Here is a 19,751-nt window from a genome sequence, read left to right as displayed (position 1 = left end):
TGGTGATAAATTAAAGCAAATAGTTTGGGACTCTGGAGGAGCCTGCGCTTACAGGTCAGTGTACTAGTGGGCTGCCTCTGGCTTTCAACTTTCTTCTTGTTCACTCCTTTAGGGAGTCGGGTACGGCTTTGCTCCCAGCTTTCAACCTCACCCTCCTTCAAGATAGAAGATTACAGCAACTGTCTGTAAGGCCAGCAATAGAAGCAGTCGTGTGAATCATAAATAGTGACTGCAGTCAGTGATTACAATTTTCCCCACCATGGAACAAACTGTGAAGAAAACCCCCTAAACTCAGGGCTCCCCAGAAAAACATGTTTTTAAATAGGTCCAGGAAGAGTAGGGAAAGACTTTGGCTAGCAGCAAGAAACGCTGTAGTGATGCTCTCTGTCTGCTTATCATCCCCTGTTCCTCAGGAGGATAAGAGGCTGCTGACTGAAGAGAGAGACACTGGAGGTAAGCTTTCATGTCACGAGCTTTCTCTTTTACAGGAGCTCATCTGGAGGAGCAGGAGGAGGAGAAGGGATGAGGAGAGGAACGACTACATTTGGACACAGAAGAAGATGATCTCATTGGCCCACTCTCCTCATGACACTCCATCTCCTGCAGGTGGAAAGAGATGGTCTGCCCCAATGACCCGTGCATGGGAAGCTGCACGTGCAGAGCAACATGATTGGGAGTCTCTGCGTGTGTGTGTGTGTGTGTGTGTGTGTGTGTGTGTGTGTGTGTGTGTGTGTGTGTGTGTGTGTGTGTGTGTGTGTGTGTGTGTCATCCAAAGAAGCAGGGGTGCAGGGCTATGGCAGCACAATGCGCTTCTGTGTTCTGGTAGTATCGTCGGTAAGCTGCTCACATGTGGGTGGTTTTTACGAGAATCTGAGAAACACAGGAAGTCGAAGCTCGCGTGTGAGTGTGTGTTGGAGCTGAGCGGGAGTGTGATGGAAAACTGAGGTGCTTTATAGCTGTGTTTTGTCCTGATTTACACACACCCCAGAGACCTGTGACAAGTCCCCGTGATGTAGTGAAAACGAAGGTTGCACAAGATGCTCTCAAAGCAGCTCCAACTCCAAAGGAGTCGTTGAGTTCCAGGAAAATAACCCTCCCCAACTGTTGTTTAGTTCTGTACCTCGCTCAAGTCATCAATCAATTTTGGGCTAATTAGAACAACTCTTTTGTTTTATTTGCACTTTTAAACTTTACACCAAACAGCACAGAGACTCACTTCTGTGCAAGATAAAACTACAGCGCTTGGTTTCAAAGCCTGCACTCCTTTCCTTTCATGGAATATGATGTTGGTTTCAAGCCTGAATGAGCGTGCTGGTTCTTTACCACAGAGGTTACAATGGTGACCAGTGACTCTGCCTGCATTAGCAGATAAGCTGTACAGCATCGTAAATCACTGTCTTTGGAGGCTTTTTCTGTTTTGTGGGTGAGTGCTGAGTCAAACTGTCATCCTCAGTTTAAAACAAAAACAAAGCCTTTTTTCATTTCCCATGAAACACACTCAAACATATCCTGCATGTATGATAGAATAACTACAGGATAATTTACTCAATAAGTCTTGGTTGTACATTACAAAGTCCCTAAATCTGCGTGTGTGGGTTCCAGCTTTACTTCTTATTAAAGACAGCACACACTGGTTGCAACACCAGCGCCACAATCTGGAGCTGTTACAGTTTTTCTCAGTTGCTTTGGCACAACTCCTGAGACCCAGTTGAGCTGTTTGAAATCCTTCGAATCGGCGCAGAACGTGCCTCCTCGTAGAGCAGTAAGGACGTGTGGCACACACACACACACACACACACACACACACACACACACACACACACACACACACACACACACACACACACACACACACAGACCTGTGGTGAAGGGAAAGACAGGCTGTCCCTGTTTTGCTTTTTTTTCCTCTCTTCTTGTTATTTGGTATTTTAAGTTCTTTTACTGTGTAATTTGTACCTTTGTACAGCACTTTGACCAACACTACTGTTGTAATTAAATGTACTATATTAATAAAATAAACATAAACAAAATCGTGTAAACTTTTAATTGTTCCTGTTAATAGTTTAGGGGCAGCGTGGTGGTTAGCGCTTGTTGCAAGCACCTTTGGGAGGACCATTCTGTGGGACGTTTCCATCTTCTCCCCTCGTGCTTTCCGGGTTCCTCCCAAAGGCCAAGGACATGCAGTTAGTGGGGTTAGGTTAACTCGTGGTTCTGGTTGTCTGTCTCTCTGTGTTACCCCTGAAACAGACAGGTGAGAGGGCGTACCCCACCGGTCGCCCTGTGGCAGCTGGTATAGGCTGCTCTTTCTCTAAGAAAACCCTGCACTCTTGACATCAGCATCGAAAAAATGAGCCACTTTTGCTAATATATGGTCGCCATTTATCCTCATAAAAATCATCTGTCAGAGCAGGCTTTCAGTGTCAGTAAAAGTAATTATGCTGTTAGGAAATCCTCTAAAATCATTCAGAGAAAATATCTAAATATTTGGGTTACCTATGTTTACACAGTGTCAAAGGAATTTGTCATTTTAGTGGCTCTGACTTATTCATTGAAGCAAAAACTTGATTTTAATAAATGAATTCATGGTTTGGGGCGAGCTTCAGGTTTTTGTAAGTATGCAGTGTTTTGCAGGAGCTGCGAACTTCAACAAAGCTGAGAGAAGTGAGCCAGAACAGCTGAGAAAAACTGTAATGCTGGTTAAAGCACACCAGTCAGCTGAGAGCGATGCAGTTTAAAGGTCAGATAAAGACCAGTGACTGTAGTGGCTCTTTAAACGAGCCATGTAAACATAATCATGTAAACATGACCCATGTCTGAATGAGACTTGATAAAATCCGCCTCTCTCCATTCACAGAGCTCCATAAAGCTCCGAGCCAGATGCCAATGGATGCCTGTCTCAGAGACAGCTGTTTCTCAGCATCAGCGCATCTCTGCTAACCATTCTGTAATTACGGTTATTGCAAGACGAGGTTTTAAAGACAATCCCAGCACAGCTGCTCTGCCCGAACTCTCAGTCGGCTGCTAACAAGGGCGACTTGTCTGGAAGTGACACATATTTTCTGGTCATCGATAAATGTGACTCATTTATTCGACTGTCCTGCTTTCACACACATTCAACATTCCTTCTTCTGGACATGTGTACGTTTCCCAAATCCTGCCAGGCCTTGTTTCCTGGCAAACACGAGATTCCAGGAAAAGTCATTTAAAAAATATCCCGGCCATCTGTGTGGACGCAGCAGTCATCACAGACACGTGGGTCACGTGAAGAAAGTCACAAATGTGCTGCTAATTTATGTAAACCTCTGCGTTCCACAGGCAAGACGTGAAACATAAAAACGCTATCTATAACTCTGGAAACCAGGGTGCTAGAAGTAGGCCGTATAATTAAGGCGGAGGAAACTGGCATTTGAAAATGGAATTCCATAGAGCTGCAATTTGTTTCCAACTGCACTGAATTATCCTGTTAGATGATGGACTCTGGCCAAAAGCTGAATTTGAGAGTTTGCACATTTGGGAAGATCCACACAGAGAGTGTAGATGAGCCCTGTGAGACTGCTGGGGTTAAAAAGCGTTTTAAACTGCAGAATTTGCTCAACAAATCAAGCCTTACAACCGACTATGGACAGAGCTACAATACCAGAGCGGGTCTTTCTTTGACTGGGTCACCAACTGGAAGGTTTTCACTCAATCTCGTCCTTAGAGGAACAGCGACCCAACAGGTCACATGAATATGGTTCTTTTAGTCGTTACGAAAAATCACCTGTCAACAAACATTTTATAAACAAAGCCAGTTTCTTCCAGCTGAGAGCTTCTGGAAAATAATTCCTGCCTTCATTTCACGCAGGCCTGATTCCTGCCACAGCCTTTATTTTGGAATCACACAGGCTCTGCTTTCTCGTCTGCTCGCTCAGAAAGCAGCAGTTCAACCACTGACTGTGAAAGGAGGATCCACTGTGGACAGAGAGCGACACACTTACACTTACAGCCGGTTTATAATCACAAATGATTCATGACTGTGGGCTGTGGGGCAAAGCTGGAGAGAATGCACAGAGGAACAACAAGAACATGCAAACTCATACCAGTTGATTCAAACCTCTGTGTACGCTGTTCTTTATCAGTCGTTCCTTTTCTTTTAAGTCTCGTATGGAAGAGAAGGTGGAGGAAAGGTTTGGGAACCCCTGAGTTTGCAGGATTGTAACTTCATGTTTGAGATCAGTTCCTGATACATTCGTTTCAGAAGAGCAGAAATTACAAACTAACATGAGCCCCACCCTCGATCGCTTTGGTATCTGATGGGGCTTTACTTCATCTTCGGTCATAAAGTTGTTTGACCTTTGACCCTGATTACTGCAGCCACAGAGGCCAGCGGATGTTCTTGCACAGTCACCGTTTTAGCACCTTTTCCATCAACCAATCACTGAGCTGTAAAGTTGTCAGTAAACTGGTCACGTGGTTTCGCAGCAGTTTGGATTCCGGTGGGTGAACCCAGCCTGGGGAGTGTGACAGGAAGTTTGGTCCAAGCTCTCACACTAATCTATCACTTCACTTCCATGTCCCTAAGGAGCATGACGCCATAGCCAAAGCACAGATTTTACTGCACATCTGTGCGTGTTCTGCCCAACAGGTCAAAGGCACTTTTTCCTCACCCCGCCCTCCGGCCTTCTCCTAACGGCCATCGTTACTTATGGCGGGAAGAGATCCAGTTTTACAGCTCTGAGCCAAATGATGATCACCGTGTGTGAGACACATTTTTCTGTCTGTTTGGATTTAGGTTCGAGTGTATCTGTCTCGCTGTGTACCGTTAAGCGTGTGTGTGTGTGTGTGTGTGTGTGTGTGTGTGTGTGTGTGTGTGTGTGTGTGTGTGTTAGTGGGCTTGGTGGAATGTGAGTATGTGTAAAGGGTCTGGCAGGGCCAGGCGTGACTGATGAGCTGACTTTGGCCTACTAAAGCACTGAAGCTGAACGCACTGCATGCTACTTAACACACACTGACACAACTTTCTTGCTCCCACAGTGGTGCTTAACAACAATGTTTGCAGTGTGTCTTGCACATATTAACCTTATACTGAATAGCCGCACACTGTGCAGTAATCTCATAAAGACAAACATGATTTCACACACTCTGTATGTGAAGTACAACACTTTGCTCCAAACACACATCCTGAGTGGTCTGTAACTAAGCCCAGCAGACTCAGCCGGGCAGCCAGACTCTCCACTTTAATCCTGACAAACCCAGTGACCTGAACGCTGCGTCTCAGGCTCCATACACTGCTATTACACTGGCCTGAGTGTTACTCTGGCTTCTATAAGAGTAAGGTAGGATAGAGACTTGGAACTGAAGCTTTTCTGTGTTAAAGAAAACATTTCACAGCTTTGAACAGTAGAGTGAAGTAAGGCCTGAAACCATTCAGAGGACTAAAGCAAATACAACATCTCTGCACTTTCCATTATAACAGTGACAGCTGATTATTTTGCTTGTGCTAGTAAGAAAACATTTAAGTGGACGTCATGCTCTCAAGCAAAAGGCTTGAATTTGAAGAAAACGAAACCACCTCATGTTTAGGACTTGATACAAAATACATATGATTCTTACATGATGTCATTTTACCAATTTACATGAATTTGGTACCCGACTATTTGCAGGAACAGCTAAGGGTTTTCTGCTTCTGTTTTCTCGTGTTTATGCTAAGCTAAGATGCTGCTGGCTACGTCCTGCTTAGATATTCTGTGTACTGAGTGTTGAGAGGTTTTAATCTTTGAGCTCTTGGGCAAAGAGAGAAAGTGACTTTGTTTGATTTACTTAATCTACTGCTGCCTAATACAAATGTCTAATCAGCCAATCACATGGCAGCAACTCAGTTTCTTTAAGTATGCAGACATGGTCATGATGATGCTGAAGTTCAGAATGAGCATCAGAAAAGGGAAGAAAGTTGATTAAAGTGACTTTGAGTGTGTCATGTTTGTTGGTGCCACACTGGCTGGGCTGAGTATTTCAGAAACTACTGGGATTTTCCACACAGTCATCTCTACGGTTTACCAAGAATGGTCTGAAAACAAGGAACATCCGTGAGTCGCAGAACTCTGGGAAATGCTGTGTTGATGCCAGAGGACAGAGAAGAATGACCAGCCTGTTTCGAGCTGATAGGAAGGTAACGCTGGACAGGGCGTCACTCCTGTCAGCTAAGAACAGGACACTGAGGCTACAAATTAGCTCACGCTCACCAAAGCTGGACACAGGACATTAAACAAAGGTTACCTGGTCTCAATCTCTGCTTCGGCATTATAGTTACAGTTATGATAATCATCATAACTGTGCAGAAACATCACAGGTGTAGCGATGTCGAGCAAAAGAAACAATCATTGTCCGTAAACTCTCAAAAAGATGATCTGCTACTTTAAATGTGTGTGTGTGTGTGTGTGTGTGTGTGTGTGTGTGTGTGTGTGTGTGTGTGTGTGTGTGTGTGTGTGTGTGTGTAAATACTGACCTCCTGCTCCACAGTTCGGGGACAGCTGGCCATTCGAGCAGGTACACATGTTGGGTCTGGAACAGAAGCCATCACCACAAGAATTCCTGCAAATCGCTGCAGAGTGAAAAGAACAAGACAGAGCGGAAAGGAAAGGAGAGTAGATCTAATGTCTTCAACCATACATAATCCCATAAACCAAATCGTGCTATGCCTATTTGATATCTTCTCCGCTGAGTTTTGCGATGTGGGGAACTTACGAACAATGCACTGGTTTCCTCCCGGCAGAGTCTTCCAGCCTGGACAGCAGTATGAATGGAAGCGAGAGCCGCACACATTGGGTCTGATAGAGAAGAGAACAAACAAACACACTACTTACTACTGCCAGCATACTTCAGTACATCATTAAACAAACACACACATATCAGCTCATTTCTGAGGAGCCCAGAACCTGCTCGGTCTCTGCTTTCAGAAAAAACAAACTTTGATATGAAAGCATTGTAAAGTGATGGATCGAGGTATTCTCAGGCTTGGTAGGAGGGAAGGAAATGCAACAGGCCTTCAGCACAGCGTTTTGTCTTCCTTCAATGCTCACTTCTAAGCTTGGACAGACAGGATGTGTAGAGTCCTCCTTTCTCTCAAAGCTCGGCTGCCCTGATTTCTGGCAAAGATCCTGCTGGTAGTCGGCTCTGATCCTTGGTGGTAGAGAGCAACTTTGACCCTGTCTGACAGATGTAACACTCATCACAGCTCATGGGCCGCTTGTCTGGCCTTAAAGGTTAGCCACAGAGTTTTCCTCTGAGGAAATGGCTAAACCACATCTAGAACTGACTGGGTCTGCTCACACACTCAAACACACACATAAACATGCCGTCAGGACTGAGGTCTGTTTTACAAGCTAATGAGAGGAGCTCTACAATCTCAGTCATCCGTGAATAAAAACACCTCTTTGTATATTTAAAGAAGGAGGAACTGTGCAAACGGGCATCGGTCGTCAAAGACTCGTGCAAGCGTGAGACACTCAGGTCAGTGTCAGTCAGGATTCCAGCTGTGTGGCTAAACTAACGGTATCCTCGGTGACCTTCCAGAGCGTATAATGACGAGTGTTTGCGGTCATCCAAGTTGGTCATTTGCTGATGGCATGACTAAGTAGCGACGGACCGCAGTGTGGTGAGTTGGGATAAAGCCTGATCCAGATGCTCATAGTAAAATAATTTGCCACAGGGATCACATCCCGTTAGCCGGGACACTTTTGCACCCCCAGGATTGAATTTATTGTGTTGTGAAAACAGAAACTTTTTTTTAGTAAAACTAGATTACTCAAAGTTTTTTTTAACACCAAACATGAAGCAGTAAAAACCAGACTCATAAAATAAGTTGGCAGAGCTGAGATGTTCTGAGATCTGGTCCTTAAGTGGCTGCTGGATACTACATTTCCCACGATGCAGCTCAACACAGTCTTTTATTAGAACTTATTGGCCCAGTCAGTGTCTTTTTAATCCCAGTTTTCCAGAGCTAACAGAAATATCTTTGCCCCGTTTCTTTATAAGAACATCAGCTCAAAGGCAGAAATGTCGAATTAAGAAATGCTAAATGGACTCAGGTCACCCAGCACGCTACACTACTCTCACTTTACATAACATACACGTTCATATTTATAACTATAACACACTCACACACACCAACAGTGTTGGCTGTGATGCATTACAAAGTAACGAGATACTGTAACCACATTACCTGTTTCAATAACTTAATAACGTGACGCATCATTGCACTAAATTCACTGCTTACTTTACAGTTACTGTATGTCGTTACTTGTGTTAGAGAGGTGCTGCAGTTACCTGGGCACCAGGTGGATAGAAAGACAAAAATCAAACAAACGTGCTTTTTCGTTCACGTGCGTTTGTTACAGTTGGCTTATTTCAGTTTCTGTGGCAGAGGTCCATCCATACGGGTCTCGAGGGTGGAAATATGGACGTTATTTTTATTTTTATAGCAAAAACTGACAACGGCGCAATGGTAGAGTGCAAACTGCATCAGGCACAGAAACATCCGCAATATGCTGCTAACACAGCTTAAGCTCTTTGTAAGTATCTGCACAAACAGCATGCTAACACAGGGCTAGCCAAAGACACAGAGTGACGTTAAAGCTGGGTGGTGGTCTGGGTTTCGGATCAGTTTCACTTCATGAGACGATGCTAACGCCCTCCTATGCAGTAGGAACAGAAGCCGTTCGCATAGCTTAGCATTAAGACTCAAAATGAATAAAGCTGCTAGTTTTTCTTGGTCTACAGCTCATCTACAACTGTGCAAAAATTGTTGCCCAAATGTTTAAATGTTACAATTTTCCGATGTGCCCGACTGTTTTTTTTATGAGAACAGCTGAAAACCACCGGAGAAAGATTTTAGATAGTTTTTAAAACATTTTATGGGGAAGCTAGTTGATTTTAGTGAATTTTTAAAAAAAAAAATAAGACAAACCAGTAACAGTCAGGTTGATGTATTTGTAGTTCCAATCCACTGCAACACAACAGTGCAGCTTTTTCTTGATTAATCCCAAATAAAACTGGAATTTAAGGCGTTGACGCTGATGAACTTAAGTTGCTCCTGTGTGCTCACCCCGCCTCACTGGGCAGCATCTGCAATAATCCTAGTTTTTTACCAGGAAGATGACAGCTGGAGTTTGAGTCTCTGATATATGGAGAACAGAGCACACCTCCAACCACATTCCCAGATGGCACTGGGGGACAACAGGACAGAAAAACAGGTGGGCAGGCAGACGAGAGATATTTATGAAGGTAGAATGAATGGTCAGACAAAGAAAGAAGACAAACACGTAAAAGAAAAACGGGGAAAATTCTTTAAGGGTGTTTGCAGAAACCAAATTGTGACCTTTGGCTTTGGAGAGAAAGCGTGAAAAGAGCGAAAGGAATGGTGACTAGGAAGAGGAAAGAGTGGTTGGTGGGAAAGGAACAGGAGATCAGTGGGAGGGAAAGCAAACAAGTTTATGTTGAGAGGAGGGGGAAACAGGAGAAGGAATGGGAGCGGAAAACCGAGATATGAAAACGAAGCAAAGAGCAGCGTGAGCTGGACGAGGCCAGACCCTGAGTGGGGGTTGGATTTCTGCAAACACACAAACCAAAGTTCAGAAATGGATACGGCAAGAATCTAAATTCCAACGCCTAACGAGCGCTCGTGAGCAAAATTATTTCCTGATCCATTCCTTCACGCAGCACTGACGATTTTCCGCTGACCTGAGGGATGTCAATATACAACGAATTACAAGGGTGTGACCCCGAGGTCAGAAGCTCTGGTTTGTTTTCTTTCCTCTTTCTTTCACCTCTTTCCTCTGGGTCAGCGCCTTGTCTCCCGTTGCACAGAGGAGGCTTTACAGGGTGAACCAAAAGCAAATTGAAAAACTGCCATAAAAAGGAGTTTAGGCCCCAGGGGGTTCCCCCCAATATTGAAATGTCCTACTGTTCTCACAGCTAAAACTACAACAGATGAACTCTTCTGTGGCCATTTTGCTGCCTTTGAAGCTAACCCCCGGCCCGTCGATCGCTCATTAACCGCCATTAATAATGACAAAAGGGAAATAGCTGCCACCTCATCCAAAGGAAAGTGAAGAATGAAGGCAAAGTTACAGGGAAGTGGCCCAAAAACCTGCTATGCTGAGAAAATTAGTCACCCTAATCTGCGTTGGCCAGTGCAGAGCAGCCGGACTCATGACGACGGGCTGACTCATAAAAACACCGACTGAAAGTTCACGGTGTCTTTGCCCACGTACGCTTGTGATTTTACTGGTCACAGGTCCGACGCCTTAAGTCCTCGAACAGCCCGGGCCTGTTTCTCTACAAACGAGTCAATGAGTCTGACTCGTGTTGAGAAATGTTGAGAAAACGAGCTGCAGACAGATACGAAGCTGACGGTGATCGATCAGTTACAAACTTTTTATAAGTAGCTGAAAAAAAATAATGTGCAGCAGACAAAGGAGGAAACCTCTGGCTCTCGCCCAGCTCATTCGAATGACACGCTGGCTTTAAGCCCTTAAATAATGTGCAAAATTATTCAACGTTTGATGCTTTGAAAGCAGCTGAAGAAAGCCGTGAAGTTTAAAACAGCGGTGCTCAACCCCCGGGGCATGGACCGGTACCGGTCTGCGAGTCATTTGGAACTGGGCCGCGAGAGTTGAGGCTCGGGTGTTAAATTCATGGTTTTCAGGGTTTTTATCGGTTTTTCTCGTAACTCGGTTTCCCTGAGTCTTTTCCCGTGTGTTATGAATAAATCTTCTTTTTTTGGTACCGGTACTGGTTTTATTTTGTTGTATTTATCCGCAACACCTTAAAGGCCGGTCTGTGAAAATATTGTTGGACATAAACCGGTCCGTGGTGCAAAAAAAGGGTTGGGGACCGCTGGTTTAAAACACAGGACAGAAACTGTGAGAAACAAGTGAGAAAATTAAAAACTGAAGAACAGACTGGAATAAAAAAATGGAAGGACGGGAGAACTCTGAACTAGCTAAACGCTGACCAATATTTTTCAAAGTATCTTTAATTTCCCAGATATGAGATTTCTGAAACAGACCTGACCTCAGCAGCACAGTCTTCATAAAGTCACAGCATTAAGGTTTGATAATGGACTGAAGTGACGGGAACAGGAACTACAGTAAATCTGTACGTCTTATCAGGCGTCAGCAATCTCCCATCAGTCAGACGGACTGAAGGGAGATAAAGTTTTACAGCACAGTAACTTTCTGTGATTTGTGGTTTTGTAGGCCCAGAGCGAGCGTTTGTTCTTATTCTTTTTATATAAAAAAGTGATTCTTTTTTCTGTGGGCAGAGATTATTCATGGGATGAAAAGTGCTTCTTGTGAAGAAACATTGTGACTAATTGAACAAAGGTAATTGTAAAACAAATACAGCTGTCTACACAAATGTGTTTTTTTGTCTGTGAATTTGTTACAAAGTGTTCGACGCCGTGCGTACATATCAGAAGAAGGAAGGAAACCTGTGGCTAAGTCTTTTCACGCAGTCTGACATTAAGCAGGAGCCACTTTAATCGCAGACCACACGCCAATCAGCTGTCCCAGATAATCCTGTCAGCTCACTCGCAGCGAGCATAAAATCCCAAAATGGAACCGAATGTGCAGAAGAGAGAAAGGGAAACTCTATAGCTATATTTTTTAAGAGGGGCTTTCTTTCCTGTGCTCTGAAAGCACTCACACTCCTGTAGGTCTGAGGTGAAACCGTTTTTCCTTTTGATATCCAAAATCGTTCTTTTATTCTGTTTCAAATCAGGCACATGCCAAGGCAGTCTGTAAATAGAGGACCCCATCCAGGCCATCAGGGTGGTATTGACATTATCCTGGAAAGCACCGGAGTAACTAAATGTAATTCTCTGGTTTGAGGCCGACTGTCTGCCAGTTTGCCAGCATCTGAGGCGCCTCATCTCAGCCGGGTGAGGAGCTGCCAAGCAGGGCTAAGTTAAAGGTGGTCATCTGTGAAAAAAATCATGTAGCAAGACTTTCAGCCCCAACATACGAGCAGTCTTATTAAACGATAAAGAAATGATACAGTTATTTGAGCTGGCTGGTGTCGCACTTTCCTTCTTCTGCCAACCAGGTAGTCAATCACAGATTTAAGTAAAGCAGGTCAGACGGTGGTTTGCCGTGGGACACGGAGCCAGCCAGCTCTGATTCGATCCCGCCTTCACATAAAGCGGTGCCAGGGTGCGGTGTGCTGCGGGAGCCCATAAATCAGTCAGTCAACATCAAACCCAGCACTGCCAGAGACAGAGAGGGGATCTGGAGCTGTAGCCAGCAAATAAACACTGCACCTCAGCCCAAGGCCAACGTAATGACCATCATTAGGCCAACATCCCTGCATCACCCACACAGAGAATCTGTGAACGCCTTACCGAGTTACTGACAGCCTGCTGTGATTAGTACAACTCTCACATGAATACAGACCCAGTGTGAATGAATTGCCATGAAACTCAACAAACATTGAGCTCGTTCTACACAAAGCCCAACAGCCAAAACTCGTCACAAATGAGATTTCTTCATTTTCGAGGCTTCCGTCCAGACCTGCTCAGAGGCTCATGTGCAGATGACTAATTTTACCCGATGTCAGATGAGCCGCCGTCGCTTTGGGCCAACGACCCCCAAAGTGTAACTGAAACTAGATTCGACACTTGGGCTCGTGAGCTCTGGCCAGAGCACTGCAATACACGGGAGGCACCTTAAAAGCTTCAGAATCATTTCAGTGACAGTTACCAGGCACACCGAGGCACACAAAGTAATCCAATCAAAATAATCAGGAACCATGTCCAGCGTTTTGTTAAACAACTCTGGTTTCTAGTACTCGCCATGGCCCCAAGCCCAGCGTGCGAGCGGACCTTTTTTAGCCTAAACACGCCCCGAGTTTCAAAGCAAAGATGCTGTGAGTTTACTTCAGCGCAACTATCGCTGCATGAGCATTTTATTCCTAACACTGTGGGGTTTCAAAAGCTCAGCAATGTAATGGAAAAAGTCTGCAGGCTTTTGTTACTTGTTCTCATGAAACCGCACTATTTGATGGAAATAGTGTGCTATTGTGCAAGGGTCTCTCTCTCCCCTGGCCTGTCACACTAACTGTGAATGTGAATTATTGTTAAGCGCTGATCACATGTCCGTGCTTATATTTGTGTCAGGCAGGATAACTCGTAGGATTGGTAAAGGGGTAGTGCACTTTGGTATATCTCCTTTAAATATGTCATGGAAAAACATGTGAGCCAGTCTGAGCGACAGGGCAGACCAAGCTATTGGCGGTACAGCGCTGGACATGTTGTGAGAGAAAACAGCGGCTCTGTGACGCTGCCCCGCTCTTCTAAAAAGCCTCAACTCCAAACCTCCAGCTATGCGCTCGTAGTTTTCCTCGGTTGTCTTTCATTCCAGCCCCACGTTACTCCTTCAGCTGCTCCGTCACCTACAACGGTGAAACAAATGCCCTTTTCATACCCCCCCGTGGCTGATACGAATACCTCATTTCCTGTGACTTGGCACCGGGGGAACCGTAAGCTGGGACAGATGGGAGACTGATTGGAATAAATGATGCAGACACTGAAGCTGGCGGTGAGGTGAAATATACAGTGAAAACTGTCTGATGCACTGACACGTATGTTCCACGCCCTGATTCATGGTGTTTAGGTAACAAAGTGAAAGAGACGTGAAACAGAAGAGAGAGCTGAGCGTCTGCAGCTGCTGAGATGTGATGTTTCTGGATGTTCCCCCCACACAGACAAATAAACAGCACTTTAAAGACATTCGTAGGTTCAAATGTAAAATGCTTTGGTGTTTTTGGTGTTGAGGCCAAAGAGACCTTCTGTATTTGCTCTGTCAAACTGTGTCTTTGGCATTTTTCAAATACTCAACTAAAGAAATGGGAACAAATATGTGTTTGTCTGGTTGCACAACACACGATTTTTAATGAGCTGTCTTGTGCTTGAAGACACAACACAGGCTCATCCCTTAAGTTAGATGCCTTTTTATGCATGAATGATTTAAAGGTCAGCGTAAAGTAGTTTAACAATGAAAAAGACATTCCTCAGAAAATTCCTCTGAAAATCAGCCAATGCCCAAAGAAAAACTTTGAAAGACAAAGCCTGAAGAACTTTGACTCCTGGGAAGGAAAGTATAAAGAAATGAGGAGTGCTTGATATTATTGCACAGTACTGCGCCTCCCAGCTCACATGAATTTCTCTGTTAAATACTTCAGCTTAAACACGGAGGCCTATAATCTCCTTACATTCCTGAATAACTTTGTATAGCTTAGGCAGGACACTTTGGGGTATTTGGGTCATGGCTTGTATAGAAAGCTGTGTGCTCGTATGTTTCACAAAATACAGGAGATTTTATTCTGGCGAGTGGTCTATTAATGTCAAATGTCCTGTTTTTGACAAAACGACGCTGTAGTATTCAGCAGCATAATCTGGTATAAGGCGAGCTTGGCCTGAGCCCAGAAAGCAGCAGCTCAAATACAGCTGCCAGGAAAGCAGAGAAGGAAAATACATTCATGGGTTTAATCCTTGTTCAGATACAGAGACAAATGTTGCTACATTAACTTTGGGTTCATTTCAGCCTGCAGTGCGATGTGACTGTATTATGTTTGATGCTTATTTGTGATTGGCCATTGACAGTAAAACACACAGATTCTCACCCTCTCAATGTGTCTTGGCCGCGGCGTCGAACCCGCTGCACCTCCCTCTGGTCCACGGTGCCGGTGAAGCGGCTAGCTTGGTATGGGCCATTCCCAGTTTGACTGCAAGCCACATGAACCGCCCCAAGCCACATCACCACCCATCCCAGCAGAACCTGAGTCAGCTTCCCAGATCCCATCGGTCGGCTATACCTCCAACTGAGTCCCTCCTGTGCTAATGCTCACTCCGTGACTCTTCACTTTATGGACCCAGACTGAGCAGCAGGACCTGGACCTGGATCCAGACCAAATCACGGTGTGCACTCCACAGTAAGGGCTAGACAGAGGAAGAAAGGATATTAAAGTTAAGAGACAAGTAAAACACAGACGCTGGTCTAACAGGAAACACCTTTCCCATCAGATTTACTCTGCAGGCCTCTCAGACGGGCCCATTTCACCAGCATGACCTGTGTTCATTTGAATAAACTAGATGTTTTTAACACTGCTAATTACAGAAAAGTTCATCTTAACTATGTTTCACATCAGCTCTATGACTCTATCACATCATCAGTGTTTTAGTTCAATTCAATGTTATTTATATAGCGCCAAATCACAATAACAGCTGGCTCAAGGTGCGTTATATTGTAAGGTAAAGACCCCCACGAACAATCATGAGCAACAACCTGACAACAGCAGGAAGGAAAACCTCCCTTTAAACAGGAAGCCAGCTTGGGGGTGGTTGTTTTGGTTAAACATTGATTCTCCAAGTGACAGATATTACATTTATCCATCCTTTATCAATTATTTTTGGCTATTATAACTGTTTTATTTACAGTGTTAAAAAGTTGAACTACTTCAATGTTTCAAGAAGCTAGCAGTTTCAATTATTTTACATTTTAGCTGTTTTATCTGTTCCTCCGCTAATATTCAACATTTAGTTTCCACTCAAATGGTTTGAACTTTCAGACGACATCTCACAATTTGCCCTCACAGTGCTGCTGGTACAAGCTTCCCTGTCTGGGTCTTCTGAGAGCACCAAAGTTACATCCAAAGGGGGTGCACACCAAGGAAGACAGTAGATTTATGCTTCTATGATAAAACCTGTGAACAGGTGTGAACAGTGGCACTGACACCTGTGCGTCATCTGTAGTTACACTTCGGGGGAAGGTGCATGTCGGGTTACACTGTAGGTTTGTGGCTGCTGGGCATGACGATGGTGTAGAGCTACTGTTAATCTTAGTGCAGTGTATTAACAGCCTCACACTTACACTCGGACAAAAGCAGAACCTTGCAAAGCTTTGGATGAGCAGAGTTGAACAACGCCACTTCAACTCTGCTTGATATCTGAATTTCATACACTCTTAATTTGTAATGTTGTAACAATAAACTATTTTATCTTATTGATGATTATAACTTTGCTAGTTAATTGAGTTTATATATGCTTAAAGCTCCACATCTACCCTCTGGAGTGTAATGAGCAGATGAAATAAACGATGCCTGAGTTAAATCGCCCATCATAGATTTCCCACCACTGTGAAGAGAACACGATATACTCTGATGCGAAACACTTTGCATTTGATTTTCTTCTTTTTTTTCTTTGTGATGCTGGGCGGTTACAGTAAGACAATAGAAAACATATGATTTGAGGACACGCAAGGAAAGACTTAAATTCTGACTTCTAGCAATCTGTTTTCAGTATGCTGCACTTCAAAGCCTTCTCGTAACAAGTTTATCACTCAGCAGACACCGAAAACTGCAAAAAGTGGGAAAGAGGTCATAAACTGATTAGAGAAACATGCTGTGTGTCAAACAAAACAGCGCTGTTCAGTGTTGTTGACTGACATTAAAAAGAATAATCAAGATTTTACTCATTTAAATTAAAACAAAGTGAAGGAAGAGGTTATTTTTGCCCTGGACCATGAAGAAACTTTTACACTGCTGTCTCTTAAGGGATAGTGTGTCATTTACACATATTATCTTTAACTTTAGCTAAGCTTTATTGTTGAAAACATAAATCTAACATCTACATCTACTGGCCCAAATGGGTGCCTTCAAACCAGAGGGAGCTAGAGAGCAAGACTAAAGGCATGCTGGTAGAAAAGCACAGGAAGGGTTAAATAGTCGTGTACAGTATCAGATAATCGGTCGGGTCAAAATGCCACTTTCACAACCAGAAAGAAAACCGATCATTAACAAAGAACAATTAGCTATTTATTCAGTCATACAGTGTTCATCAAGTGATTTATGGAGCCTTGGTTTCTGAATGTAACTGTGCAGCTCAGTCCTAAGGACGTTAGGCTAAATTCAAGCCATGACAGCCATGAGGTTCATTCTTTACCTCCTTACAGACTTTAACAGGGAACTCTGGGCCCCCAGTGATATACAACCTCAGCAAACCCAGTGTCCAACCGCATCACATATCTGGGCTGGACACGGAATACAGGAGAAATATGGCCCCACATCCTTGTGACTCACATTCATTTTAATGGAAGAGGAGAGATGGATGAGCCGTGAACTCAGTCAAGTATGCAGAGCTCAGACACGGGGAGAGGTAGCTGGCAAAACCCGGCAGGAAGAGATGGATGTTGAGGAAAAAAGAAATGTGAATATATTTGTCCACTATTATACTATAATTCACATTTTTCCGTTTTTTTAAGACAAACACAAAAAATGGAGCGCGTCCAAACATGTATCTGGCACAACTTTTACGCGATGTCCTTTTTTAAAATCATCCATAGGATCGTTTTTTGTTCTGAACACTGATTTAAATAAAAATCCCTCGAAAACCAAAATGTTGCGCTCCTTGCAGCTGAGTATGGAGGCGGGATCAGAGCCGAACAAAAGAAATGCATGATCAATCACCGAGAGCGAGCTCTGCCGAGCACTACTCCAAGTGTGCTGTCAACATAAAGCAGGTAAAGCATCCGTCATGATTATCATTTAATCGTCGGACGGCTGGTGCAAAACATGCCCTTTAACGCGGCACAAAATGAGCCTATTTGCTTAGAGATAAAAATCACACCAAGCACAGTTTACACTCTTTTCCACCTAAACAGTTAATAATTACGTGGGATGCAATACCACACTTACATTTAAGCCTGCTGTTAATTCACTACAGAGAAGCACAGATAATTTGGAGCAGGCTGTGCACAAGTATGTCTGCTTCAGTCCCCAACTCTTAAAAAGTGCAAACCAGCCATTCAAGACATCTGCTGCAAGCTGACCAAAAAAAGCACATAAGAGTTTCCACGATAGTGAAGCGCTGAAAAGAGATCTGGATGCCACCACGACTTTATGAATGGAGAAAAAACGCAACATCAACTCCTACTAGTTGAAACACAACAGACGGAAAAATAGGTGAGTGCGCTTTTCATTCCGCTATACTCTCCAAGAAACTTAAGACCACACTAAAACTCAAACAAGGCGAGCAATGCATTATCTGCAAAACGTGACGAACCCATTTTAGCACCAAAAAGCCGCTTAGAGGGAAAAGTGCAGCATCCGTTAGCATTCTTAGATTTTTCCATCTACCTTTGTGCATCTTCAGATGGCAGCCATGCATATAAAGAGATAATCTCCGTGAAAAAACGGGCTACTGAAAGAATGGTCAGAGCCATTGATAAGCAAATTTTATTGTTGTCAAGAGGTTACTATTACCTTGCAGCAGTTGGAGTGCCTTGGCGTCGAGGAGCCCCGTCGGAATTTGAGACAGGATATGTGCCCCCGAATGGAATATTGAACTATAGCCTTGTGAGAAAAGGAGAAAAGTTAGGGAATTGCCCTGTTTGGGAGAGGGGAGGGGACACAGAGTGAGGCAGACACTGAGCGAGAGGGGGGTAGTAACGGACTGCAGGACAAACCCACATTCCTCAAGACTCCTAGAGTTGTTATAACAGGGGCCAAGCAGCTAAACCTCCACACTGTGGCTGACATAGCTCCACTATCATCACCGAGCACAAAACTCCCCTTCAGGCTAAACCAAGTGATGAGATAAGAGTCCCTCAAAGGAAATGATCTTGGACGCAGAACGAATCAGAACATCAGGCAGTGGAGACAGAGGCAAAGCTGCCAAATGGTTTCTAATGATGTTATGGTTCGTGATCAGAGCTTAAAATACTGAGATTAGGTCGTTGTAGATATAAAGTTTAAAAAAATCCAACAGCCTCACACGTGGCTCTGATCACAGACAATTAATTTTTCATTTACAGCTAAGTATAAAGCAAGTGTTTCAAGTGTACACTTGCTGTTCAAACAGATTTATCTATTTACTGCCCGAGCCTGCCGCTGACTGTGACTGACACATCCTGGTGCTTTATTGCCACAAGTGTTGGTCGGAAGTTGGCATTCATGGTTGGTTATATTGGTTAGGACAGCTGAGGAGGTCTCAGAGCTTAACTGGTTGAGGGCAGTTCTACAAAGGAGACTTTTTTTAAACAAATGTAGATTCAGCTTGGCTTAAACACAGCAGTCAGTTACATTTTCATAGCTAATTCACTGCTAAGGGGGAAAGGTGGGATTGCAGTTGCATGTCAGTGAGCTCAGGGCCAGTGTCCGACCAATTTGCCTGCATGTGTAAAGAGGATAAAGGAAGCGAGGTGTACTTGAGTTAAAAAGAAAAAATCTGAACTTCTTTTGGTTCCTCGAAAACATTTCTCCTCTTGGATGAGCGGAGAAACGTCGTCACGAACCAGCTGCCTTCTTCTTAAGCAGCTGAGACGACGTGTCCCAGATGACTGAGAACCAACTTTCAAGCAACTTTTAAACTGTTGTCACGTTTGACGTGTGGATAAAAACATTGACAGTGAAGAGTTATTGCTTTCATGGTGCATTACGGCTGGACTGTGAGTCATCTGAATATCCTAATCCTGACCCTAGATTGGAGCACTATCAGAGTTAAAAGAACCACCGGTGTGGTTTAATGGAACCACTAATGTTTCTGAAAACTCGGTGTCTAAGTGCTCCTTTGCCACGTGACCAGCACCATTAAGCCCTCCAATGACCTCAAACTCTTTGGAGGAGAACAAGCCGATTGGGTATTTACAGGGGACATTTTGTCTCCTGTTTGTTCGCACACTGGTTTGGTATGGGTCATAAATAGTATTTTTACACAACAC

The 19,751-nt window shown here is 44.0% G+C and overlaps 1 protein-coding gene across 2 annotated transcripts in view; it reads right to left on the bottom strand.

The window, feature by feature from the left end:
* Positions 1–18,485, bottom strand: part of fbn2b (fibrillin 2b) — a 66,021-nt gene extending 47,536 nt beyond the window's left edge. The window contains exons 1-4 of one of the 2 annotated variants that reach the window (XM_031745821.2): positions 18,295–18,485; positions 14,659–14,974; positions 6,724–6,806; positions 6,485–6,580 (exon numbers count right to left, since the gene is read on the bottom strand). In XM_031745821.2, coding sequence (XP_031601681.2) covers positions 6,485–6,580; positions 6,724–6,806; positions 14,659–14,837 — 358 coding nt within the window. In that variant the 5' untranslated portion in view covers positions 14,838–14,974; positions 18,295–18,485. Of the gene's footprint in view, positions 1–6,484; positions 6,581–6,723; positions 6,807–14,658; positions 14,975–17,112; positions 17,268–18,294 lie in introns of those variants that run through there. The other variant, XM_039606979.1, reaches the window with a different exon arrangement.
* Positions 18,486–19,751: the final 1,266 nt, after the last annotated feature.

This window comes from Oreochromis aureus, linkage group 23 (genome assembly GCF_013358895.1).
Source record: "Oreochromis aureus strain Israel breed Guangdong linkage group 23, ZZ_aureus, whole genome shotgun sequence".
In the NCBI taxonomy this organism is placed as follows: domain Eukaryota; kingdom Metazoa; phylum Chordata; class Actinopteri; order Cichliformes; family Cichlidae; genus Oreochromis; species Oreochromis aureus.
Note: the sequence above shows the minus strand (reverse complement) of the source record. Positions and strands in the feature narration are given on the sequence as shown.